The 26,757-nt window shown below is 45.3% G+C and overlaps 1 protein-coding gene across 9 annotated transcripts in view; it reads right to left on the bottom strand.

The window, feature by feature from the left end:
- LOC144734286 (dystrophin-like) overlaps positions 1–26,757 on the bottom strand; it is a 636,663-nt gene that overhangs the window by 47,595 nt on the left and 562,311 nt on the right. For 7 of the 9 annotated variants that reach the window (XM_078616432.1, XM_078616429.1, XM_078616430.1 and 4 more), the window contains 5 exons: positions 24,807–24,953; positions 22,529–22,604; positions 20,063–20,123; positions 3,847–3,908; positions 2,728–2,802 (listed from right to left, as the gene is read on the bottom strand). In XM_078616432.1, the coding sequence (XP_078472558.1) occupies positions 2,728–2,802; positions 3,847–3,908; positions 20,063–20,123; positions 22,529–22,604; positions 24,807–24,953 (421 nt within the window). Of the gene's footprint in view, positions 1–2,727; positions 2,803–3,846; positions 3,909–8,944; positions 9,086–20,062; positions 20,124–22,528; positions 22,605–24,806; positions 24,954–26,757 lie in introns of those variants that run through there. The other 2 variants (XM_078616437.1, XM_078616436.1) reach the window with 1 other exon arrangement.

Raw genomic sequence — 26,757 nt, forward strand, 5'->3', positions numbered from 1 at the left:
TGCCAGCAAAGAAAGTCCCTTGCTCTTGGTGCTGGGAAAAAAAATGTTTACATCTAAAAATCTAATTTAATTAAACGCCAAGGCCTAGTGTAAGTTTCATCATTATAATATGGTCAGCTCTTCTCGCTTCCACTTCACCGCTACATTATATCATCAGCTAAGCCTGCAGGTCAGAGTTGAATATATAATGATCATGCAACTGGACCTGTTGTCATGCAAGGGACTTTTTTTTTCAATATTGCAATGCCTAGAATGACTCACCACCTCATGCATTTTACATCCTATAACTCCATTTATGATCCTGAATGGCCATTACATTTGCTTACTGTCTCATTCTGTTTGCCCTCTCATTGATCAAATGGTGGTATGTACACCCCATTGAGCTCTCTTGTGTTCTATAAAAAAAAATCGCCCCAAGTAAAATACATGACAAAAATGTCCCAGTGCTTTTTGCACACAGCATGCCCAGCTGATTGAAGTTTCTCCCAATATACACGCAATCACACACCTGCTGTTTGCATTTGCAATTTTAATTTGCACACCTTGTTCCAAAAAAAAGAGGAATTTGTTGAAAAAGGTGCGGACACAGATAGCGTAGAGGATACCCTAGGCTGTAATTTATTTTTCAAGATTGTTGCTGTGTTGTTTTGCTAAACATCCGTACGCAGGGTACTTTAATTTAAAATCACAACCTTCAATTCCAATAACAACTTCGAATTTTCATGATATATATTTTCTTCTTTTATGTTCCCAATGGTGACCTTGCAAATACTAACACTTTTTTTTTACAACGCGCTTTTTATTTTACCGTTTTAAAATGTAAATGAATTCCCAGGGTGTGAACATCTATTTATTGCAAGCAGGTTATGTGCTTATCACATTTATTAGAGGATATCAGACAGCCAAGGCTGCGGACATGAACCAGCCGAGCATGAAGAGGGGGAGTCAAGCACGGCGGAGCTCACAGCACGACGCCCTGTCGCCCCCCACTCGTGATAATGGTCACACTTGGCCTGCCGACGTCACTCTCGCGTCACGCGCCAGTCGTTCCGTCTCGTTGTCACGGCGTCTCTTTTAAGAGGCCCCAGGCTCCGTGATGAAATTTATTCAGAAGGGGTTACTTGTTGAGCTGAGGTTGAGGATATTGCCATGCCACTCGTGACATCGCTCTCGATATCATCGGCGAGAATGCACTGCTGTGTTTTGGCTGGCCTTGCCGGCTGAACCGCAGGTTACCCGTTATCGTGTCGCTGCAACATCTGTTGAACCCTGATTCAAATGCCCTGCCGGCCATCACTTCTCGGGACGTAATTTTCCGCCACTTTACGTCAGCGTGACGACTGAAGCGCCGCCGCACCTCCAACGCGAGCTTCGTTTGGAGATGAAAAGAAAAATACAGAAAGCTAGTTTCTTGAGAGGCTCGCTCCGCACAAAATGGCTTTGGAACCAAACATGCCAAGTGGCACGGTATTACCTACAATGTTGGCTTTTCAAATAAAAAAAGTATTTTCACTTTTTGCTTGTGGCTCGTACCCAGAACTATGTCTTATTCAATCAGGTGCTCTGGGCTCTATTCCAACATTGGGTGGCCAATTTTTTTTTTTACAATTTTCAATTGGACTGCGTGTTGAGCTAGGACCACTCCCTCCGGTCAGCTTAGCCCGAAATGAGTACCCAATGATGAATGCACGGCAACGCAAAAGAACATGCCAGCTACTCATTTTGGTTGTGCCCTTTGCCAAAAAACGAAATGTTCAGTAATGGCACCTGTCCTGTCTCCATGGACATAGAGTACTTTTAATCATGGGCCTTTCATCCCATGGCTTCAGCTTCTGACTCGTACTTTCAAAGCCATTGTGAACGTTCATTCGGGAAAAATAAAAAAAAACACAGTCATAGGCTGCTTGTAACGTTGCAAATATAATCTGTGACTGAACTTTGTTTTTTAAGGAGCAAATGGAGAGAGAGAGGTATCTGGGTGCTCAAGACTTCACAGCACTGAGCTGGTGCCACTTAGATCCTGTGTTTTATTCCAGGCAGCCGTCCGTGATTAAACGGTGGCTATTCGAGTGTGGTGAATTGATGGTCTAAGCCCAGTTACCAATGAGAGCACACACACAAAAGAAAACTACCACTGGATTAAATTTGAATTTGCACTCATATTTCGCTAAATTTCAGCCCTCGAAATAAATATGTAATGCATTTAAAATCGCACCACAAGCATTTTTCTCTGCATGATAAAAAAAAATGTAGAGGCTTTACCCTGCAGTAGAGGAGTGTATAGTGAAGCACAGCAGCCACTCGTGTGGATGAAAGGTCAGAAGGAGTTCTGCGATATTGCCTTCTACAGACTCTTCTCCAACATAGCATCCCTGTAGCGTGGGGGTAGGGAGGGGAGATGGCGGGGGAGGGGGGCTGTGTCCGCTAGAGGTTCGGCCTCCCATTCTAAACTCTGGGTCAAGTAGGCGACGGGCACCACGCAGCCTTTACCCGTATACAATGGGGGAGATGGCTACAGCGGAATGCATGGTGGACAACATAGGTCGCATTCTTGCTTGTCCGTTTCGCATTTAACAGTTGCTTAAAGTTTGTTTAACATTCACTGGTGCCTTATGCCTCCCCCAACCCCCACCTCCTTTAAAGAAGGGCACCGAACTGGGTTGTGACTCGCAGTGATGCACTGCTTCTCTTGGGAGCAGAAGCGAGAGCGCGTGGAGGAAAACTCACAGCAGAGCGCCTTCTGGAGTCGCCGTAGCTTCATGGCGGTGCGGTAGGCCGAGAATCGCACGTTGTTGAGGTCCGCTGCAGTGGAGACACAAAATAAAACAGCCCGGGCCGTATTGCAAGTCAGGGCAGAGCAAAGTATGCCCACAGACATTCACACCGATGCACGGTCTTTGTAAGTGCGGTTTACTTAACCCTGTTAGTGCTTGGGTGTCAACATCCCCCACCACCGTTGTGGCTTTGGTCCAGCGTTATAGATCTCGTGAATTTGCGGCGCTTGCAGATGTATCTTTTTTCCCCAAAATCTTTTCCAGTACCATTTTGACCTAAAACGCCTTGTTTTCTGGATTTACTGCATTTACGATGATCTATTATTCATGCTACCAGGTAAGACCAACTGAGATATATAGCTTTTTTCAGAAGCGACCTGGCCACCAATGATAGTTAAATGAAGTGGCTTATCATCAAGTGGAAATGTATAGCAGTCAAATACTCTAAACGCATGTTTCTAACTGTGGAGGGAAAAACGGGAGGACCGGAGAAAAATCCACGAGACCTTGGGGAGAACATGCAAACTCCAAATTAGGAAGGTATCCCAGTATTATTTATGCAAGTCTGGAACTAGGTAAAGGGACCGCTCTGTAATTCCTTGCTCAAGTCAAGGGCCTCTATTGGAGGGAACTCTAGAGGGTCATTGGTCGATTCTTCCATGCCGACACAGACACGTGTTCGTAGAGGTGGGAGTTCCCACACTTTACCCCACCCACACACGACCTGCCAATCGACTAACTTTGGTGGTAAGAAGCGGGGGGTGGGGGGGATTAAAAAAAGACTTCCACCATTGTTTCAACTGCCACGCCAGAAGATGGAATTGAACCGGTGAATTGAACCGGTGAATTGAACCAGTGACCTCTGGATCAAAAGGGCAGTGTGTTAACCATTACGCCACAGCACATTCCAAAATAGGAACCATTGGCCAGACACGTCAGCCACGTCTTACAATAGACTTGTGGAAAAAAAGTATATAACAGTATAGAAAACAGAACATTTCATAGTCTAGGAGGTATACACTCGTGCTGTTTTTTATGAGATAGAGTGTGGCGCATAAGTGCAGTGACTCACATAGTGATTGGTAGAGTTCGGTCATTCTGGGATGGTCCCAAAATGTTGTCTGAGTCTGGTGGCTGAAAGAAAAAAATAAGGAGATGGGGGTGGGGGGAGAACAAAGATTGACAAATATATAAATAACACACGCAATGACACAAAAACTCCTTACAATTCAGAGAAGAGAGGCCCCGGCAGCAAATTCTGGACTTTGGAATTGCTCACACCCATTTAGAAACAGTTTGCATGTTGTAAATCTGTAGCAGTTCCTTTGTGAGGACAAAGCTATCATCGGGCCCAGAGGGGGTGGGTATGGGGGGGGGGGCCTCAACACAAATCGACCTTCCACTGTGGCACCGATCTACAAGTGGACTCTACAGAGCTTCACATGTTTGGGAACGCGTTGAGCAAAGTGTGTCACTGCCGATGACGACGACGACGACCCCCTGTAGGAATTTCGCAGTCATCTCCAGCATCTCAAAACACGGCCTCAGATGCAAGGAGGCACAACGGACCGCAGCGCGGGCAATTACACTGGAACCAAAAAGCAAAAGCTCAATTAAATAAATAAACGCACAAACAAATGGCCCGTGTCATGCGCCCTCTTCGTTAATGGACGACGGGTGGCCTTGGCGAGCAATGATTTGGTTTATGGTGCATAACTGTAAGCTACAAAAACCGACACAGTTAGCGATGGCAGCGCAGATGGTTGTAAAAAAAAAGTGTCCCATTAACTGTATGACCAAAGCAATTCTCTGGCAAACCTCTAAACCCACTGCACCCCCCTTCCAAATCCTCCTCCTCAAAAAAATATAATGATAAAACTGCCACATTTCTCACAAGAATAAAGACCCCCTAGGCTTCAAATCACCCTGGTGTGCCGCTTGGATCACCAACCCTGTTTCGAAGACCGTAGGTTTTTCCATTTATTAAATCCCTCGCTTTGTCTCAGCTATTATTGCCTGGCATTGGCCCAAGGAAGCTAATTTCCTGAGCTCATCTGTAACACTTTATGTTGTTGTTCTTTTGGATTAATTTCCTGGATGTTAATTAAAGTTTTTTTCATTTATATACTGCATCTAAATCACCGATGAACTCATTTCACCTAGATATTCAGATGTTTATTGTTGTTAGTTTTTATTTGTTAATTTAGCCAGGCAACCGTTATCTTGAGTGCTGCTTTCATTCTTCAGTGGTTTATCATGTTTAATCGCGTTTAATACAAATGCATTATGCTCTCACAACTTTAGCCGAAAAAAGGTCCTCTTGATTTGTTTTTTTAATGCACTCTCGCAAGATAAGAGACCGTGCACGCTGTGCATGTAGCTCTCGTTACGTAAACGCATCTTTGCTTTTGCGTGTAACATCATGGTGCGTGTTTACTTGGCACTGCCGCACTTATTTGAAGCGCACTTTTTGTTCACGCGGGAGATTATGGTTTACGTCCAAAGTGGGTTCAGGAAGATGGGGAAAAAAAGTGCAAATGGCACATTTTGCAGGCACAACATCAAGTGCAAATGACACATTTTGCAGGCACAACATGGCTTTGCGGCACTATCGCGTGCATTGCCGACAGGCTGGGATTAAATTCACAGACAATAACGTACGCGAGTTACTGTGACACAAACATATGGGGACGGAGGCAACATTGTTTTAGACGCGCACGTTGTTGTGCACTGCTGGCGTCCGTGTGCTTCGTGGGGGGAGGTGGGGTGCTGCCAAAACACATTGCTGGAATGGGGGGGGGGTACTGACAGACCGGGGTGTGTGCGTGCAGAAAGAAAACATCACCCGCAGAAATATCGAAGGGTGAGAAATTAAGTCTGTCAACACATCACCGTCCAATAAGAAACTTGTGATATATATGGTCATCGCTTTTTTTATATTCAACACCCAATGTGCAAGTCATCTTTAGGGCAGGTAATAAGGCAAGTTTATCAGCTCCTGACACCTGCGGAATTACTTTAAATAGCAAAGTGCTGCTGGGCCACACGCTCTGAAAAATGATTACCCGTCAGTGCATATCATCTCCCATGGAACACCATTTCTCAATGAGTAATACGCACGGAGACCTTGCGAATGGCGAGTAACACGCTATTGCCGTCGAGCTTTAGTTTCTCCCACCCAGCATTGATTCTCTGTGCCGGATTCAATGACGACGAGGCGCAGACGCAGCAAGGAGATTCGCAATGCTTGGGATTACACCGAGGGATGGATCGGAGAACCTACTCGGGTTTCCGGCGTCACGAAAGACTGTGAAGGAAAATAGTTGTGCTGGAGGTCAGGACTGACAATGGCAGTGGAAGCAGACAAGACGCCTAAGAGGAGGTCTGAGCGTCACTCCCTTGCGCCCAATATTAATTTCTGGCGACGTATGTAATCCATGTAGGTACGCTGAACTTCTTTTGCACCGTACATAGATGCCCGTGCTAATCGGAGGCGCGGGGGATGGGCGACAGACTAATCACAAAAAGGCAGTTCTAAAGAAATACTCATTCGTAGAAATTCACAAATATCACAACGCTGACTCCTCCTAAAAACTCTCTCGAGGCTTGGTAACATTTTTTTTCGGGTAAATAAAAGACGTTATGAATATTATTATTTGTGCAAATTTTTTTTTTATGACGGCGGCATAACATGACTCTGCTACCTCAGGTATGTTCACGAAACACGAGTCCAGAAACAAACTCACGGACATCCCCATTGCGCCATGCTTTGGTCAGAGTTGTTAGCGAGCACCTAATAGGGCATAAGAAGGCTGTGGAAAGAGCACCTGCATTGCCCCCCAAGCACTGAAATTGACCGCAGCATACCAGGTTCTAATTGTTTGGCTTAGTCACCCTCAGGGATTCCACACCTCCCATTAGCACGGTTGGCTACGTACGGGGCGAAAGAAGTTCTACATATATACAATAAAAGTGCAAGTCTTGAAATTTTACCCATATCACCACGCGAGTACGAAAGACAACAATTCCATCAGATAGCCGTCCAGGTTATTGCGGCACGGTACATGAAGTTGTGGTACGGTCAGCATCACTCCTGGCTGCCTTTGTATCCCCAATGCCGACACTCATGTAAGCCTAGCTTAACATAGAAGGTGCCCAGGAAAAGTTCTGATACCACTTGCTACTGATGTTAGCCGAGGCTGGTAATCAAACTAAAAGATTGTGGGGGGTTCATAGCATAGTGAATGAAAAACAAGGCACCACACAGCCGCACAGACAGATGTAAACATAGATAAGAAGATTCCTTCGCAGATGGCCGCTTGATGCACTTACAGTATATAGCACTGTGCACACATCCGAACTTGGAGAATCTTGAGTATGTTGGCATGAGTGTATGTACGTGTGTATGAAAGAAATGTTAAAATGTATTCCAATAACACAGATAATAAAACTGTCAAACAAAAATCCACAAACAAAAAGTACCGTCGATTTTGCATTCGGCAAGAATTGAATAGGGAATAGTTGAAGGATATTTCACATGAGACATCCTCTTGTGGAAGTGCGAAATAAAAGGCCGAGCGTGATTTAAAGATTCTCTCCTGAGTCACAACTGAAACGGATGAAATCTTTTCCGCTGTTGAAATTACTTTTAACGAATGACAAATGACATTTCAGTGAAGTGCTATACGGGCAATGCATCGTTAATTTTGTTATTTCATAACTGCTAGGCAAAAGTTTATTTTCAATTCAACAACTCTCTCCGACGTGGTTCCATTGCATCAAGTCGTTGTTTGTTCGGCCATGATGTCCCGACGCTTCACTACCCATGCTGGAGGCTTCTTCAGAATCAGGAGAAGCTCTCTTGAAATCTGATTTCATTCCTGAATTGGAATTCAATTTCTGAAGAAGCTCCCTGGCACGTGCAACGAAAACATCGGACATCGTGCTTGACGACACGCGAAGCAACTCGACATCACCTTGACAGCTCTGCAGCACAACCGTGCAAACCTACACACTTTGTTGCGACTGCAGGAGGAGGAATCCGATGAGCTATGAAGCTCTTTTCACAGATGCCCAGTATGGACGGGTCAGCGACTTGTAATCATCAATAAAGTGTTGGAATGACGGATGGATAAACAAGTTGATATTTTCTTCTTAAAAAAATATGTACATTTTAAACTTGGAACTTTGATCTGATCCGAGACATTACCTGAACTCGTATATGTAAAATAAAAAAAAACGATCCATTGACCACCTAAACTTCCTTTGTTTTTTTGCGGCATCAGTCGAATGCATTTGACATTTACATCTCAAAGGCAAGTCGGGACGTTTGTAATGCAAGCGAAGCAGTACAACGAAAGAGTGAGAAGATCTTAATGCCACGAGCATTGTCCATTGCTCGTAAAAAATTCTCATTATTTTCAGCTGGTTATCATAATACGCCCCGCTGTCAGAGGCCAAGGCTCCAATCTAGCTAGCAGTGCCTGGAATTTACTTACTTTAACCAAACGCAATCAACTTTTTTTTGCAAAGATATATGTAGGTAAATACAGATGAATGACACTTAATTAACCTTGCGATGTCACCAACCCGTCAATGCAATTTGTCAAACATAAACACTAAGCTGCTAATTTGGGAATGTTTGACATGCGCTCATTTGAACATTCTCTCCTTTTGTCATTTTTTTTGGTAATTTTATCGCAATTGCTCTGTCGATGTGATGTCATTAGACGAGGGAATCCATTCAGATCTTCTCACGGAGCAGTGCAACGTTTCATGTTAGAGAATTGGCCAACGGAAGCAGATTTCACAGAACTACTCCTGAGATCCCTTCCCATGAATTCTGGTCCACACTGTAGGGGGCACTGACAATAACACATGACAGTCAAACCAATATTTTTAAACCTCAGAACTGGAGTTTATGGTCTTAGTGGCACCAGCTCAGCATTTCAGACTACTTCTCATCCATCTGGTCACCTCAATTTTATATTCTCGTCTATAAACTGCAACCAATTAAACTCAGGTTTCACGGCAATCTTGCACGGCTTCAACTCGGGACCAGGCGACACAAACCAAACCCACTTTTGCCAGCGCGCAAGTGCAAATATATATTTTTTTAAAACCCAGCGGAGCCGCGCACACACGATACAGGCAGCAGATAAAAGTCTTACCACAAGCTGGGATCCCTCATTGTAAAGTCAGATCGCTGTGTCGGCTGAGCACAGAAAATTCGCCGATCAAAACTTCTGTCCGCGGAGTTTGTCGGTTGCTCTCACGCGGAGAATCCAAAACCGGGGCAACTGAGTTAGCTATTTGAATGCCTCGGCTCTTTAACCCGAAGGAGTTGAGGAGGGGCTTCGGCAATGAAAAGGAAGGCCTGGGGGGTGGGGGTGGTTTCGGCTGGTGTTTAATCGTGTAAACCATCGGCACGGTGTTTGCGTGAGCGAGCCCGGTCCTCTCTGTTGGACTCGTCTGCCGATGTGCTCGTGTGGTGCGAGCGGGGGAGGTTTAAAAATTTGTCAAAGATAAAGCTCTACAACCCTCTTGCACACCTTAGTCCACTTCATTTAACCTTTGAAGGTAATGTGCTCAGCTCGATAGATTCTGCTGTGTGAAGAGGGAGGTTATGAAGCAGAAAGAATGGGCAATGTTGCAGTATCTATCAATAGAAAAATATATTTCTTTCCAAGCGGAAAGTCTGCAGGCACAACCAAATGAAGACGACATTATCCGACTTCCTTGCAAGCATTGCGAAGGCAGACTTCGCAAATGCACATCACGTCCATTTGTCGCGTTTAGCAAAGTGCACTCCTGTATTTCCATTTAGAAGGGTGGAAAGGCCTCCGATTTAAAACTTGCAGATCTCGACAGACAACAATGGCAGCCAAGTAACCTGTGTATTGATTTGTTTGAACGATTCATCTTAAAGGTAAGCAAAAACGAAATGGGCAAACTGTTAGACATCTGAAAAGCACCGCACTGCCAAACACTGACCATTTCTGTTTGGGGGCTTTCTTTTTTTTCTAATCATCACTCCCTGACAAAGCTTTTTGGGGCAATGAAAACAACAGTTGGGCCCCCCGATCCGCACCGCTGCTAAATGACCCGCGTTCTAAATCCTCGACGAAGGAGTTCTTCTTGGGGGTTAAACGGCACCCACCATCCCACGGCTTTGCACGTCCCCAACTGTTTGCCCAAGACATGGGGGCAGCGGCGGCGGTGGTGGTGGAGGGAGCGAGCGACTCGGCACAGCGACATTAAAATGCAAAAGGCAAATCAATGTCGGGGATCCGTGAGCGGAATAGGATGGGGGGATGGGTAGAGAGAATACGATTCTCCTTTAGAGACAAGGCAGCTTATTAAGAAACACAAAAAAACCCTCTGACCCCGATTTTGAATCACGTTTGGCCCCGTCAGCCCATGCCTTCGTAGATTAATGTACTTATGGTGGGGAAAAATAACATATTAGGCCACTGGGGTGCAATGTGTACATAAAGCATGCACACATACATAATGTATAATCCTTGTCACTGTTGCGGTATTTTTTTACACGAATGCTTCCCCGCAGTTGTAGCGTACTCTGTACCTTACATTATTTTTTAAACAAAAAAACAACCGAGATGTGATAAGATGCCTCGTACTCGTAAACGCACCTCAAACATGATAATTGGTTTTTTACCCTTCTATCTGGCAAAAGGCGCCTTTTGGCGTCATCTGGTCCAACCCATGTGAGACTAGGCTCTAAGGAAAGCTGTCTCGGGTGTGGACCAATCAACTTCAAGGACAGTGCACATTATCAGAGTTGTGTTTTTTGTTTGCATTATGACTGCAGGTATTGTGGTCTATGCAAACATGACTCCTTGTAAAAAAGGTGTCAGTTTTGTTGCCAGATAGAAGGGTAAAAAACCAATTATCATATTTTTCACTGGCAAATGAGGTTCCAATGGTACACCTCAAACATATTTCAGTGTAGCCTTGCGAACCGTTTGGGGACTAGTGCTGTTTGCGAGCACCTGTTAAGGCCGATACGGCACCATAAGGAAGGGGGTGACGTGGGCAGCGCCAACCCCGGGTGACCTTTGTCTCCCCGGTGCTGATGTTCCCACACCACACCTGGGGCTGGGGGGATGTGTCCAAGGGGGGTTCGGGGACCACCACATGCCACCTACGCCATTCGTGGCTGGTAATTGTCAAATAATAATGCGCATGCGCATGATCACCAAGAATCAGCGGTTTGGCCTCACAGATGATCAGGGCGAGCGCTGTCAGTGCCTATTATGTATTTATATGCAGCAGGAGAAAACAAAGACTCCCATTTAGTGCTGTTAGCGAGCAAATATAAAGGCTGACGGTGCAAACGGAGGTTATGATACGAGAGCTACGCCCGGCTCACCTTAGCCCTCAACTGAACACTGCACCCAACCGAGGAGAAACCCAGGATAGATTCAGATGCCACCTAAATGATATCCGTGACTGCGAAATGAACCCATGTCGCTGGGTTTAAAGCACAATGTGCAAACCACTGAGCCACTGCTCCCCGCCACGTGAGGATGACAATGAATAAGACACCTCCATGTCGCCTTTTGAGACTGTTGGGGCAAGTTCTATTATCGAGTATCTTTCAAGGGCAAGTATATAGCATGAGGAGGGTGCGATGGGGCTACCTTTGTCTCCCCAGTGACTGATGTTTACACACTGATGTGAGCCTTCAGCGGGAATCAAACTCGGGTGGCTTGGTTTGTAGTGAAGAGCACGAACCACTACATTACCGCTCCCAGATGAATACACACACGTTACCATCAGCTACTCTCTACCGGCTTTTGTTTGAACCCTGACCACTATCTCCAGGTTGTGTGTGTGTGTGTTCACTTGTGGGTGAGTGTGTGAGATTACTTTAAGATGGACTCTCAAAGGAAGTTTAACAACTTCATTATTTCCCCTGTCAGATAAAGGTAAAAATGCAGTTAAACTGTCACGCATTTGCAAGACTTTCTGGAATATGGTTCTTTTGTTAAAAATATATCCCGAGAAAAGTCCTTGCAGTCAGCGAATACTTTGTACAATTTCTGACTTGAATGTTAATTCTGATTCAGCGGCGGTATAGAAATCACAGTGTTCGGGAAAAGATATGCCCAAGTTTCTTTTTAATGGGCTGTCTGTTTACCAAAGCCGATCTTGACATGCTGCTGGCATCTGCCCTGTTATCCTCAAGGAGACGAGGCAAAGAAGTACGTTTTAGCCTCCCGTTTGGCGTAGATCAGCAAATAAAGCGCTCGCAAGATAACATTCAGAAACTCTGGGGAAGAATGGCTGGGCATTGTTTACCAATGTTATCAGCACAGTTGACTTGAAAGGAACACACATACATTCCTGTTGCTATTGTTTGTGTGGTAAGATGACACTTCTCATTGCAGCACAAAGCTTGACGCAGCAGTAGTAGTGTTTAAAATTACTCAGCATCTCAAATGAAAAAATGATTGACTGGAGGGCGGTTCGAATCCGGCAGCGGCCCTGATTACTACTGTGGGTGTATTATTCGTAAAAACAACGTCTGATTCACAGTGGATGTTAAAGATCCTATGACGTAATTTGTAAAGTAGGCCATTGACATTCTGCTGGCATCTGCCCTGTTATCCTCAAGGAGGAGAGGCAAATAAATACTTTTTAGCTTCCCGTTTGGCTTAGATCAGCAAATAAAGCGCTCGCAAGATAACATTCAGAATCTCTGGGGAAGAATTGCTCGCCATTGTGTTCCTGTGTCATGGTCCAACTTTGCCAAATCTGCCTGCAAATTACTCAATTGGAATCTGAAAACCAATCATCTCTCTCTACTTCGAAAAGCTCAAAACGAGTCATGGGACCCAAGTGAGGCTTTCCTTGGTAAACAAATGAAAATCATTTAAAAAAATACACAAATTCAAGTACGTCTGAGAATTGAAACTCTACGTTTGAGTTAATATGCAGTGTGCGACGTTTGTCTATATGTCTACATGGTTATTTACTACGGCAGTAAATCATTCAATTCTATAAAGTTTTAATGTGAAGCAAAAAAAATATTCTTCCTGGCTGAGCCCCATCTCCTGTTATGTTCTTAAAGAATAAAAGTGATTTGACACTTTGGGGGGAAATTTGTGAATTACCTCAATATAAATATCATTCGTTTTTTACTTCATTGTCTCTGGGCTTTTTGATCACGGCTCAAATGAAATGAAGGGGTAATTTGATACGGCACGAGTGTGGCACGCTGCTTTCAATCCCCAGCATCCCCATTCAGGTGCCACTCGGTGTCCCACAAGTGCCATCCAAGTCAACACACTCTCATCTGGGAATGTCAAGAATTTATAAACACAGCATTACATATTTAACAAATCCGTATTGCATCTCATCGTCACTTTCACCGAGCTAGAAATTTTCCTTTTAAGATTACACAGTAGACACCAGCTCTAAGATGGGTTTTCAGATTGTGTTGTTTGGCGTGAAGTCCAACGTTTCGCGCTATATGCTGGGAGCTTCTCCATGAACTCAATTGAATCCCCGAAGGACCCCAGGGAGTCAAGTGAATTCCTTAAGAAGCTGTGAAGCAGCTCCCAGCATGTGGAGTGGAATGTCGCACAACACGCGGGATGACCAGAAGACACATTGGAGGTAGCTGCACAGCCCAACTGTGAAAACCTACGCGGCCATACAGTTCGTAGCTGATGACTGCGACTGGCAGCGCCCGATATCAGCACGTGTAGCAGAGTGGAGAATGCCTTCGAAAAAATGGGTTAGCAATACTCTTAGTTTTTCATTCTTCACCTGAGGACGGCTGCTTGCGTTGTGGCCGAAACGTCGTGAGAATTATATTATTTTATTACGTTTTGTTTTTATTACTTCCCTTCTACGTGACTTTACCGAAAGAACCAAGAAGATGAATCCCTGCAGTCACGAAAGCTTTAAATCGAAATACTCTTAGTTCTTTCGGTAAAGTCACGAGTCTCCGTCATCAGGTGGGACCGTCACAGCGGTCCCACCTGATGACGGAGACTTGTGTTGCTTCCGAAACGTCGTGATTTTATTGTTTTATTGTTTTATTAATTTTAATTTCATTTTTTACCTACGTGACTTTACCGAAAGAACTAAGAGTATGAATCCTTGCAGTCACGAAAGCTTCAAATCTAGAATGGGTTAGCAATGTTTGACACGCAAACTTGCAGCTGCGCGTTTTCAGGTCCTCGCATTGCTCTTTCAGAAGACAGCCTTGGGTGAGCTGTTTGGGTAATTACCGTCGGAGAAGTGCCCCCTGTGAGTGGAGCCATAGGTGGTGGGGGAGTTTTTTTTTGGTGTGGATTTTTTTCACCCAGGGCACTCACTACACTGTGATTAAAGTAAGTGGGGCTGTTTGAGTTGTTTGAGAGAAGTAAGACGCCTGGGGGAATGGATCACTAAAATAACAGCTTCGGAAGGCCAACGCACACATACAAATAAAACTATAAATAGACGACCAAAAATGGAATAAACTGAAGAAGAGTGAAGACCAGATGCGTGCTTGGAATTCAAATGAGACACAAAAATTGGAGCACGTGGGTTTCAAAATATATGCAGGCTAATGACATCATTCAAACTTGTTAAGAAAGGTAAGTGGGTGAGTGCAAGGACACATCATGGCTCGAAGGAATGGTGGCAGATGGCTCAACAACAAAGACGGAACAGCAGCCAAAGAACGCAACGGGTCTGAGAGACGGTGCATCACGGAGACGGAGCGGTGGGATCACCTGCAAGTGCGACAGACGGAGGATCATACCGTAGGATCGTAAGAGATGGTGGCTAGCTGAGGGGGGCTTCGTCCAGCAGTGGATAGACCACGGCTGTTGTTGATGATGGTGAGACAAACAAACATCTGAATGCAAACAACTGCAAAATTATTTCCAGGTGCCTCTGGAAAGCAGCCGATAAGCCACACATTTTGGGCATAACACAATGCGGTTTGTATCTAAAACAATAGCGCTGTAAATGGTATTTATACCTTTCCATTATTTAATCATTTTACTACTTCCTGGAGGGAACCGCTCGTTTATTCACATGGAACGGTTTAAGCATTTCATCCACGTTAAGCTTCGCGGCGGCAATTATATATTGCTTTATTTCAACGAATGAAAAACTATTATCTATGGAGAGGGGTTTATGTTAGAGATTTAAAAATGAGAGGTACTGTATTCTCTCCGGATTATAAGGTGAATCTTTTTTTTCTTCATTATTTTAAAGCAACAGTTGAAGGCGTCTTATAACGCGGCAGGCGGTGCATGTACGATTTATTTTAATTTGGAGAATACGGTAAGGGCTCCCCCCCCCGCCCATGCCCCCTGAAACATCGTTTAAACTGTGCCCAAAATACAGCACTAGGATCCTTGGAAGAATATTTGAGGCAATGAGCCTGAGGTTTTTATGAGACCACAAAGCTTTATGTGGGTCATTCAGCCGCCACACACCCCTCTATGAACCAAAATCATGCACGGAGGCATGAAATTGGTATACATTTATTAGACAATAACTCTCACTCTGCATACATTATTCAGTACAATTTTTTTGTTCTGTGCAAGCAGAGTCATATTGAAAGCAAGACAGGCACGTGAAGCCATAGTTTGATAATTAATCGTAATAAGTACCACTGTTAAAGGCGACGAAAGACAGTAATGTTAAGATATGAAGCAATATTTATCCTTTGTAAAATAATAACCGTGGCCTGACCCAAGCAAATGTATTGCTATCTGACACGATTATCAAAATGTTTTATAGTGTATTTAATTCCATCCATTTCACACTAGGTAATCAAATTTAAATGTAACAATGCTGTGTTTTTTTAAAAGATATCGGTGTCCATATCATTTGAACGTTGCTGCCTGCCAACTGCTCGCTCACGTCACTGCTGGAGGAAGGGCCTCCAAGAGGGGGAGCTTTGGAGAGCCCCCTCTCGAGGGTGTTTTGGCCTACTCTTCCATTCTGGCCAGAGGTCTTACGCACACTTTACCCCACTACCTATGCCATCGGCTAAATGTGGCACGACCTATTCACACTTTTATGTGGACAGTGCCAGGGGTGGGGGGATTTCAGTGACGTGCCGGGAGATTGAACCGAACCGCTGACTTCTGGATTGCAAGAAAACCAGCGTATGCTGATCATTACACCGTGTGTAGCCTCCCAACTCTAACACAAATGATTCGAGATGCCAAAAGGCATCTATGCATGTCTGTTGATCTTCTTTCGCACCGGACGTAGCCAACCGTGCTAATCGGAGGCATTGACAACAATGCGCAGAATTTTCCCGTTGGCACGGCAAATTGAATGCTGTGGTAAGTGCTCAATTGTGCCCGAATGCTTAGGAAAGCAACTACGCATGACATTAAACTCTGCTTTGGCTAATGCCGTGAACGAGGCAGCTGCAATCTCCCCAAATACGCTTCCACTCGCCTCCAATTAACATGAAATTACAAAGATTACTCACTCGAAACCTCGCGTCTCAAGTCCACAATATGAATAGATAGCATCGAGTTTTCCGAGTGAAGATTTGGCAATGGAATTGGGATTCGCGCAATGATGAAAGTTACGAGGGGGCGCTGAAGTGCATCCCTGTAATTCCTTGCTTTTGCCACTGTTGATGGAAGGCACTCCACTGGAGGAAGACTCAGAGAGCTCCGCTGCATTGGCCATTGGCCTACTCTTCTGTGCCGGTAAGACATCTTGGAAGAGGTGGGGGTTCCCACACTTTATCCCACCACACTGATCGACTTACTGTGGTGTGCGCATTGATCCTGCCGGGTTGGGCAGAGGATTTAATAAACTTGCCGACTGTTTCAAACGTTGCGCCGGGAGATCGAATGGAACAGGCGATCTCTGGGTTGCCAGTCCCGGTGTACCAACCGTTACATAACGGCGGCATCCGATATGACAGTTGCTATTAAAACACATTTTAAAATCAAAATTAATTTACTGAACAAATTATTCAGGTATACACGGAGGGCACGTATGGGAACTGACACCAGTATAGACACAATGTGAAGTACAATGGTTATTACCAACGTTTAATGTGTTACCTATGCCACGTGTTTCAAAAATCTCTGCCTCCTTGGTGTCGACTTCCTGAACTCAGATAACCCTCGAGGGGGAAGACAGGGTGGGGGGAGGGGAAGGAAATGGAGGGGGGGGGAGGCATGGGGGTGCCTAAATTCACGAATGAATGATCTTAAACTAAACCATTTTTTATTTTTCCAGTAAAGGCCCACTGAGGTATATTGCTAAACGAGGTGGTTTATCATTTGGACATTTATAGCAGATAAATACATGTGGATTCTAAATGCAGAGGGAAAGACCGAAGGAGCCGGAGAAAAATCCACGCGACCACGGGGAGAGAGAGACACGCAAACTCCAAATACACAGCAAGCGCCAAGGTCGGGGTCAAACCCACGACCTCCTGTATACCAGGCGAGGTAGTTAACATCTCGCCACTGTGGTGCCAATCTTAAAAATGAACGCCACTGGAGGAGAAGCTGTGAAGGGATTCCTGTTATGAATCTTAAAAAAAAAATTGCGGCGGATGCTATTGCCATGGAAGAGGGGTAAATGAGCTGAGTATTTCAATTCATTCCAGAAAATCAAGGCCACATTCTCTTTGCTCACCCCTTTTCGCTGAGGTACACAACATTAAACGATGCTAGTGGCGGGGTGTAACTTGGCAACAAGCCGAAGAGATCAGACAGCTACTGTTCGGCAACGGAAATCAACATTAATGAAAATCAAAGTGTGTCTTTGTTAATCTCAGGAGGTGAATGTCCCGCACAGAGAATATGCAAACAGTGATTAATCGATTCTTCAATTAAATTGAATTACAGACAACAATACACGAGTCAAATTAAGTGCATACGTGCACAAATTATTAATGATTCGTGCAAATAATATCCAAACCCTAGTGTTAGTGCACTATTGCCCGTCAATATAATGACCCGAGTTTAATTCTGGACTACGGCTGGCATCAGTGACATCTGAATAGGTATTGCCCCTCAACGTTCCCCCCACTTCTTGACCAGTCAACACCGACCTTCATGGTGAAGTATGGTCAAACAACCCCCAGGACCAAAATTGGAATATATACGTCCAACAGTGGATTTAAAACGGAAATAATTTATTATAATTTTCATGAAATTAACAATATGCTGATGTTACACGCAAGGCTTAAATGAGTGAACAAAACTGTGTGGGCTCGAAAAAATGACAACCAAAACAAATAGGAACGTGAAATCGAGACGAAAATAATTCAGTCCGTTACGAGTGTGTGGGGGGGGGTAAATCATTACATTCCTAATGGTTTGCTAAGCCTGTAGTGCCGAGTTGGTTTCCACTCCCACGTGATACATTCTCAGATCCCAAAGGGCTCCGCGTTACTACTTCTACGGTTACAGCATTATGAACGTCGACTGTGGCTGGCCTGTATTCTGCCATGTACGTGTGTATGCTGGACTTCTTTCGCACCGTACGTAGCCAACTGTGCTAACTACACACGCTGACATATTCCCTATTTCCCCCACATCGCCCGCCGACGAGGAACAATTTGAAATGCTTTACGGAGAATTCCTTTTTAGCTTGGCTCGTAATTATGTTATTACATGTTCCATAATGGCACAGGAGCTGGGATGAGCTCGCCCAATTATGGGGACATAAACACCGTGTGCCCAGGAAACCAAACATTTTACCCGGGGAGCGGAGACGATTCTGAAAGTACACACAAGTCTGTGCCAACTGCAGTGTTATTTTTTGTTTAGTAAATATATAAAACGATAACAATCAGGCAGAAGAACAGCAACGCTTGATAATAAAGTCAATGTTTTGGAGGCAAAGCCTTTTTGTCTATCTTTCCCCCCACTGTTTTATCTGTAACCGGGTTACAGCCAATTAAGTCACAATAATGCATTCACAAAGCAGACCTAGAATATGCGGTCACATTCGAACTCAGGATCTCTGTTTCCATGGCAATCACTCCTCTGAGCACTACTTTCACTGCAATTAATCTGAAGATTTCACTCTGAGAAACATGGCTAAGGGGAAAAAAACTGTCACTTAATTTTCACAATGACATTGAAATACCAAGTAAGCGAGATTTAAAAAGGTAATGCATCTGAAGATTCTCATTAACCTTACGTGGTGTTCAACGGTAAGTCCACATGTGCTGGTATGGGAAAACAATCCAGGCAAGCCTGGATTTCCCTGAGGGTGCATGTCAGGTGTGTTCAATACAACTAATGTGAATCGCATGGAAAACTACCAATCATTCAATTAACCGTATTGACCACACCTGACATTGGCCCTCGGGAAAAAAAAAAAACTGGGCGGCTCATTTTTGGCCACGTGTGAACTTTAAATTGAACCGCGACCATGAGATAAGGTGCACGACCATCGGGCAAAGCCACTGCAGCAAGGCCCGAATACCCAAGCGAATGAGACACGGGTCCTGTGGTGAGGCACGCTGTTGCACCATCTACACATGCCGTTAAGAAAAAGCTTATGCCAATAGAGGCATTATTCTCCGAGTAAAGACAGCTTTGCTCACGCTCGCCTAATAAAAGATGACAATGCCTTAAAGGCAAGTTATAGTGAGAAGCAATCTTCGCAGAATGCAAAAGCAAATCTTTTTCGAGGCGGCATTTTTTAAATGCGTGCCGTGCCTCCATATTGCCCGCTTACTCTGGCGCGCCATTACCTTAAACACTCCCACGACTGAACGTACGGAGAGCACATGGGCCGAAGCATATACACAGCGACGTCAACTCTCTATCCGTTCATTTGAAATGCTCCGCACGCAGCGTCCCTGCCTCTTGCCTATTGTGCACCACTCCAGCCTCCAAGCTGACGGACGGCGCGTTCGTTTTCGTCAAAAAACCTGGATTGAGGCCTCTCTTGAGCATCCCGTCAATTGGAAGGTATCAAAGGGCTATCCTCTCGAAAAGAGATGTTAAGCTCAGCCACTGTCTGCACTGTGGTCATTGAAAGTTACAAGACCCCTTGGCATTTTGCACATGAATAGGCCATTCTCTATCTGCAGCGTGTCCTCTTGAAGAGGGAATGCTAATTATTTGGATGCAAACATTTCCCATTGGCATCTTTGTATGCGAAGAGGCTTAGCGAGGAGCACACTTAACAAATGAACAAACAAACAATAAATGGAGTCTAAGGGTCGGGAGTTCAACATTGTGGGAATGTTTGAGCTGGCCAGCATTACACCAATGCAAGAGACGACCGCAAACAGCGACTACGCCACTTACTTGATGTAGTAGGGCACTTTGGTGGTGGAAACGGCCTTCTCCCAGGGAGTCTGGACAGATTCTGCAAAAACACACAGGTCCACGAGGGTCAACGACCGGGGATTAAATATAGGAGGCACAAGCGGGCCCTTTAGCCAGACAAACCACGGAGGGAAGCACTGTGTTATGGACAATACGAACACAAGGAAGACCCGCCCCCCCCGAGTGTGACACATTAACGTCAGGATATCAACACATCAACGGAAGAGAGGATAGAAAAAAATTGTAAGTACACCCACAGGGTAAGACCTGGAAAGGGAGTGGTGTGGAGGCAGGTGGGTGGGTGGGTGGTGGAGGCATGGGCAAAATAGCGACTTCATACAGTTGACTAGGCCGAGACCTGTTGGCAGATATTTGGCGAACAGCAAAACCTCGGCGCAAATCGCAGGCAAAAATTGCTCATCACGTCGCGCAATATTGGCCAATCATAAAGCGGGGCAAAATAATAAAAATAGATAATTATTGTATTCAGGCGAGGTTTGTTTTGTGGCCTCTTAGTGTGAGCAGGTTTATGTCGGGCTATTAAATGACAGGCTCCGGGAAAGGCGACATGAAATCTCCGCAGGACCTTGAGGTGCAAGCCTGTGATGTTAATTGTGTGCAATTCAGCAGTACCCGAGGAGCCCTATTTTCATAAAATACTGCACAGCTTAGGAAGGCAGATTGCTCATCATCCTCCCCTAGCCACCCACATTCCAGAGGATACATTACTATTCCACCAGCCTCCCACCACCTCACCTCCACTCCCTCACCACCACCACCGCACAATCACTGCCCATCATCACCAGCATATTATTGCCGGCTTGCCACCTCCCTTCCCAGCCCTACCATAATGCTCCCCTTTCTACCAAGGGGAATAAACCACCACGTGAAGTCCGGTTATCTTCGCAGCAGCGGCTGTTGGCTAGCCATCGAACAAAGACGATCACTGCATCGCGCAACACTTTCAGACGTGCTTGTGCAGCCGTCCGGAATGCTCTTCCTTCTGACATTAGGAAGCCACTGGAGCAATGAACTTTTAAATCTAGATGGAAAACTAATTTTTTTAGAACTGCTTTTTGTGTTTAGTTTGTTGTCCTTCCCCCGTACTACAAATTAGCATGGTTGGCTACGTACGGTGCGAAAGAAGTTCAACATTCATACCATGGCCAAATAAAGTACAGTATATCGTTATGCACTAAAAATTATGGTTGTTGTTTAATGAAACTAAAAACCATTCAACTAAACTATGTTTATTTTACCAGGTAAGGCTCACTTCAACTATACAGCCTCTTTTTCAGAAACGACCTGGCCACGAATGACAGCTCAACAAAGTCACTCATCGTGTTAAAATCTTTAGCAGCCAAATACTCTAAACGCATGTTTCTGAATGTGGAGGGAAAAACTGGAGGACCCAGAGAAAAATCCACGCGACCACGGCATCATTAAACGGAGAACTACGAGGGAACACCAATCAGCTTAACCAGCCAGCCAAGAGAGCAAAGATGACCGCCACAGAACCGAAGAAGCAAATCAAATCTACAGATTAATTTACAAATGTTGTATCTTAAAAGAGGGAAAACTGCATTGCAGGAATGCTTCATTTTACAAAAACGCCATCGGATAGCATGCACGGCGTGTCTCCACAAGCTGAGCAGGGTCACTACAGATAGGGCAGATGACACATTAAAGAGGCATTGAATCACAAATGACGCCACATGGTAATGAACAAAGGTCAGGGATAATTGACAAATTACAAATGGAGTGCATTTGGGGCCATTATGGCCCCACCATTACTCGGAACCCTACGAAGCATACATTAGCTATTTCGGAAAAAAGATTGGATTGAAGGAGGACCCACACAAATGCTCATTCCACCATCCGCACAGTATATTTCTCTACAATGGCTATACTTGATCATGCCCAGACTGAGCAGGGGACCGAGCTCACCAACAGTATATCATTCCAGTCGCTACCATTATCATTACGGTTCACGCATAACAAGCTTGGTGCAGATCCAACGATAAACGGCCAGATTACACGCGGGATGGATTCACAGACACACGCATGTAAACCAATCACTCGTGATACCTGCCTTGCTTCTCATTACACGAGCTGAGAATGGCTATGGGGGGGGGAGGGGGAGCCTCTCTAAACTAAACTATTTTAATTTTACCAGCTCTTTTTCAGAAGCGACCTGACCACAAATGAAAGCTCAACCAAGTGGCTTATCATGTGGAGATGTATAGCAGCCAAATACTCTAAACGTGTGTTTCTAAATGTGGAGGGAAAACCCGGAGGCCCGGAGAAAAATCCACGTGACCACGGGAGAGAGAGAGACACGTGAACTCCAAATATACAGCGGGCGTCAAGATCGGGATCGAACCCACGACCTCCTGCATACCAAGCGAGGTAGTTAACATCTCCTAGCCACAGCGGCACCCTCACCTGACAGGACCCTCTGCGTCGTGGTTTCGACCTGCGTTCCTTCGATAAGCAGTTTGAGTCTCTCCTCTATGGAGATCTGAAAACAAAAACACGGCAACAGAAATCATTGCAGCGCACGCATGCACGCACGGGCGCGCAAATGAAGCACTCCTTTAGTGAGCGAGGGCTGCAGCAAGCTCACAACGGCTGGCCCTGCTACTGACAAAAGCCAGGGGGTCACTCTCTAATAACGTGGAATAGAACGACGACGCACAGGCGGGTTGCACCCGCTGTCAATGCGTTTTTTTTTTTACAACCGCCGCTTCTCGTGCTGAAACACCACAATTGCATTTCGTTAGCACGGAATAAGAAGAAATAAAAAAACGCTCGCTTCTGTGTGTTTTTGGCCGTGGATAACAGCAGGGCAAGGTTTCCACGTTTTAGCATAAAAATAATGATCGTATCCCACGCGTGGCTTCTGTTCGGTTGACGACACGCACGCACAGGCACGCATGTATAAATGGAACTGAATAAGAATAAGATCAATGTAGGAGCTATGGGGAGAGACTCACTGGGCAGAAACGTTATGCTCATTACTTTATTTTTTCAATACATTAATAGTGCAATTATCCTATTATATGCCCATGACATGAGTATAGGGTTTCAGGAGTTTCAAAAGAAGCCTAGCATTAGGACATTACTTGTCAATCAAAATGTATTTTTGACCATGGGAGTATTCACAAAATAATTGGATAAAATAAAATAATAATCTGCAGAGCAGAGATTAAACTCGGTGTGTGTGTGTGTGTGGTTAACATAAACCGCTCTGGACCTGGCAATGAGTTTGATTTCGGACCACGTCTAACATCAACGGCAAGTTATATCTGAACCTATTTTGGACCTCCCCCTTAGGTCAACTCAGCCTAAATGAGTACCTGGCATGGTGTGTAGACATCAACACTGGGGAGACAAAGGCCAGCAGCAATGGTGCTGTCGATACCACTCACTCATGCATCCATCCCAGCCTTAATAGGTGCTCACCAACGGTACTTTCTCTCAATCTATAATGTTATACAACAGATCTTTCATTTGCATGAAATCCACTTGCCCTTTGTAAACGACTTCTGGTCTCAATGGGCTCTCTAAGCTGGTTATAAAGGTCATTTATCTATCTATCAGCAATCCTTTGAACTCATTTATCAATGCTCACACCAATGGCGCTGCTTACAAACATGGCTGGTTGATGTGTGCAGGAACGATGTGTGCAGGAACCCATGTGTGCATGAATGATGTGTGCATGAATGGTGTGTGCAGGAACCCATGTGTGCATGAATGATGTGTGCATGAATGGTGTGTGCAGGAACCCATGTGTGCATGAATGGTGTGTGCATGAATGGTGTGTGCAGGAACCCATGTGTGCATGAATGATGTGTGCATGAATGGTGTGTGCAGGAACCCATGTGTGCATGAATGATGTGTGCATGAATGGTGTGTGCAGGAATCCATGTGTGCATGAATGATGTGTGCATGAATGATGTGTGCAGGAACGATGTGTGCAGGAACCCATGTGTGCATGAATGATGTGTGCAGGAATGATCGTCATCATCCCCATTCAATTCCACTGCCTCAGCCGATCGGCAAGTCACACGTGGTGGAGTAAAGTGCCGGTCTCTCCGCCCTCTTTCAAGAGGTCTGGCCAACGTGGAAGAGTAGGCCAAATAATTCACGAGAGGGCGCTCTCTTGAGCTCCCCCTAGTGGAGGCTCATCCCACCAGCAGCAGCGGCGTGAGAGAGCGATGGCGGGGCTGGACGTGTTACCTTCACCTCACGAATGATCGTCGTCATCATTATTATTACTACGTTGCCAAATTATAAGGTCATTAATACGTCGCGCTCGTCGCACGCAAAGTGCTCGCCACAATATGAATGACGACACCTCGCCGATCTCGTCAAGGATCATAAACCGTCACAGGAGCTCTGGTCAACCTCGCAGCAGCAGCGGCTTTTGGCTATCCGTTGAACTAAGGCGGTAACCGCATCGCGCGCTTTCAGATGCGCTTCTGCGGTCGTCTGGAACACTCTCCCTTCCGGTATTAGAAAGCCACTGGGGCTACGCACTTTTAAATGTCGATTGAAAACGAATTTCTTTAGAACTGCTTTTTGTGTTTAGTTTGCTGTCCTTCCCCGGCACCGCCGATGAGCACGGTTAGCTCCGTACGGTACGAAAGAGGGTTCTCAAAACACACACTCATACAAGCATGCAAATCCAGGGGCGTTTGACGCGAGCGTCAACACTCGCCTGCAGGCGTTTCCACCGGATGTTGACGTCTTCGATGCGGTGCAGGTTGGCGGGCGAGAGCTGGATGTCGAGTGGCGGGAACCGGCGTGATAGGTCGTTCACGTGCCGCACCTCCTCCTGCAGTGGAGCGATCTCCGCCCGGAACGCCTGCCGGAAAACGGAGCGGGATGGGCAAAGTGCCCATTTGATCAGACGAAAATCACCGCCACCCAGGGCTGCAGCCACAGTTTGCAAGTACGGGGGGGTGGGACGGAGGATGGTCTGACCAGCGAATGGTTGCCCCTTGGTTATTGGTGTTTAACTTAACAGGCAGGATCTGCGAAGTTCAACCCGCCTCCACATCGTCACAGTTTCACTGCACTCATTTTTTTAAATATTAGATCTACGCCAACACTGGATTACTGATTCACTTAAGAGCCTCCCGTGTTGTGCGCCACCGTGAAGTGCACAATGCAGTTGGCATCGTCATCATACACATTTGTCATCTTGTTCAATGGAGAAAGACGTGGCCGGAAAAAATAGTAACAATTGATTCCGAAAATTACGCGGTTTGTATATTTGCCGTATCGAAAATGTTGGTGGGTGTCTGGACACCCACGATCCACATAGTCCCTGTGCCACTGTCACCACTGTGATCATTATTGCAATCACCACCTCCACTCACCTGCGATGATTAATAAATTGTGTTTAATACCGCCCTCTGCATGAACAACTACAGCTCTTAGCTCATCACATTTACAACCAATGGGCAAATTATCAACATCCACTATTCACCAAATTGCACAGCATTCTCTAGAGGTGTCAAATGATGTGTTGTGTGTTTGTTTTTTTTGCAAAGGCAGCGACGATGATGATGATACTACATTTTATATGAGCAACACGTCTTTTGCTTTTTGAGCGGGAGGTGAGATCTCGGTGTGGCTCTCGCCGCTAACGAATGCCGACTGGTGCGGCACAATCCATAATTGTCTTTACTTTCAGGCGGCATTTTCCAATTAGCACCTTTTTGTTGGCAAGTGAAATATGAACGATAATTACATTTCCAGATGCAAGGCACAGGGTGCACCGGCTTAACGCGACGGGCAGAGGAAGAGGGTTATTGTGCCGTCCGCTGAAGTAGAGCCACACTTAAGGTGATGAATTGGAAGGGACACCGGCTCACAATAGCTCCAGTGGGGAAAGACGGAGAGAAAACTTTAGCTTTTCAAGAACTTGTGCGTGGCTGGATGGCCTGGTGGCCAGCTTGCACTCCCTTTGAGTACATACTTTGAAGGTTGGAGTCCAGGTTCTGCCCCGTGGTAATATTCTGGACGAAGGTTATCATGGAGGTTGTCAATTCATGTCTGCCAGCTTTCGGCAGGCGTCACAGATTGCAGGACATGGCTCGCAAGACGTTGTCATTTTGCGTCAGCGTTGCGGCCACGTTTATAGAACTTGACTGTAATTTAAAAAAATTATCATGCTGTCTTTTTCCTTAATGCATACCAAAGCTGAATTACTGCCATGCCAAGCTAGAAGAATTCGTTCTACAAAAAAAAAAACTTCACATGGCTTGTATAGGATGATGACTTTTCTAATTAAATGTCTGCACGAATGTTGGTACCAATCTGAAGTGCATTTGACTGTGGTGGATGATGTTAAATTCCGTAAAGGCTGTCTCATTAGAGTGCCGGTCCGTAACGCGCTAAGCCTTAGGCTCTCCCAGAGAATCCTATAAAAAAAAACTCGTGAATGGATGTTGGTTACTGCACTAGGCAGACATTGCACAAATTACAACTTAGTAAGGAGAGTAGCCAGAGTGGCTGGATGGATACATCTCATGAAACAAAGAAATACGTTGAGATGCTGCATACGAGCCCATCCCAAGCTCCACAGCACACACTTAGTGGTGAAGTTCACGGCAACAATAACTGCAGTTAGTGGTGATGCTGTTATGTAAGCAAGTCATTTA

Source organism: Lampetra planeri, chromosome 50 (genome assembly GCF_965212315.1).
Source record: "Lampetra planeri chromosome 50, kcLamPlan1.2.h2, whole genome shotgun sequence".
Taxonomy (NCBI): Eukaryota; Metazoa; Chordata; class Hyperoartia; order Petromyzontiformes; family Petromyzontidae; genus Lampetra; species Lampetra planeri.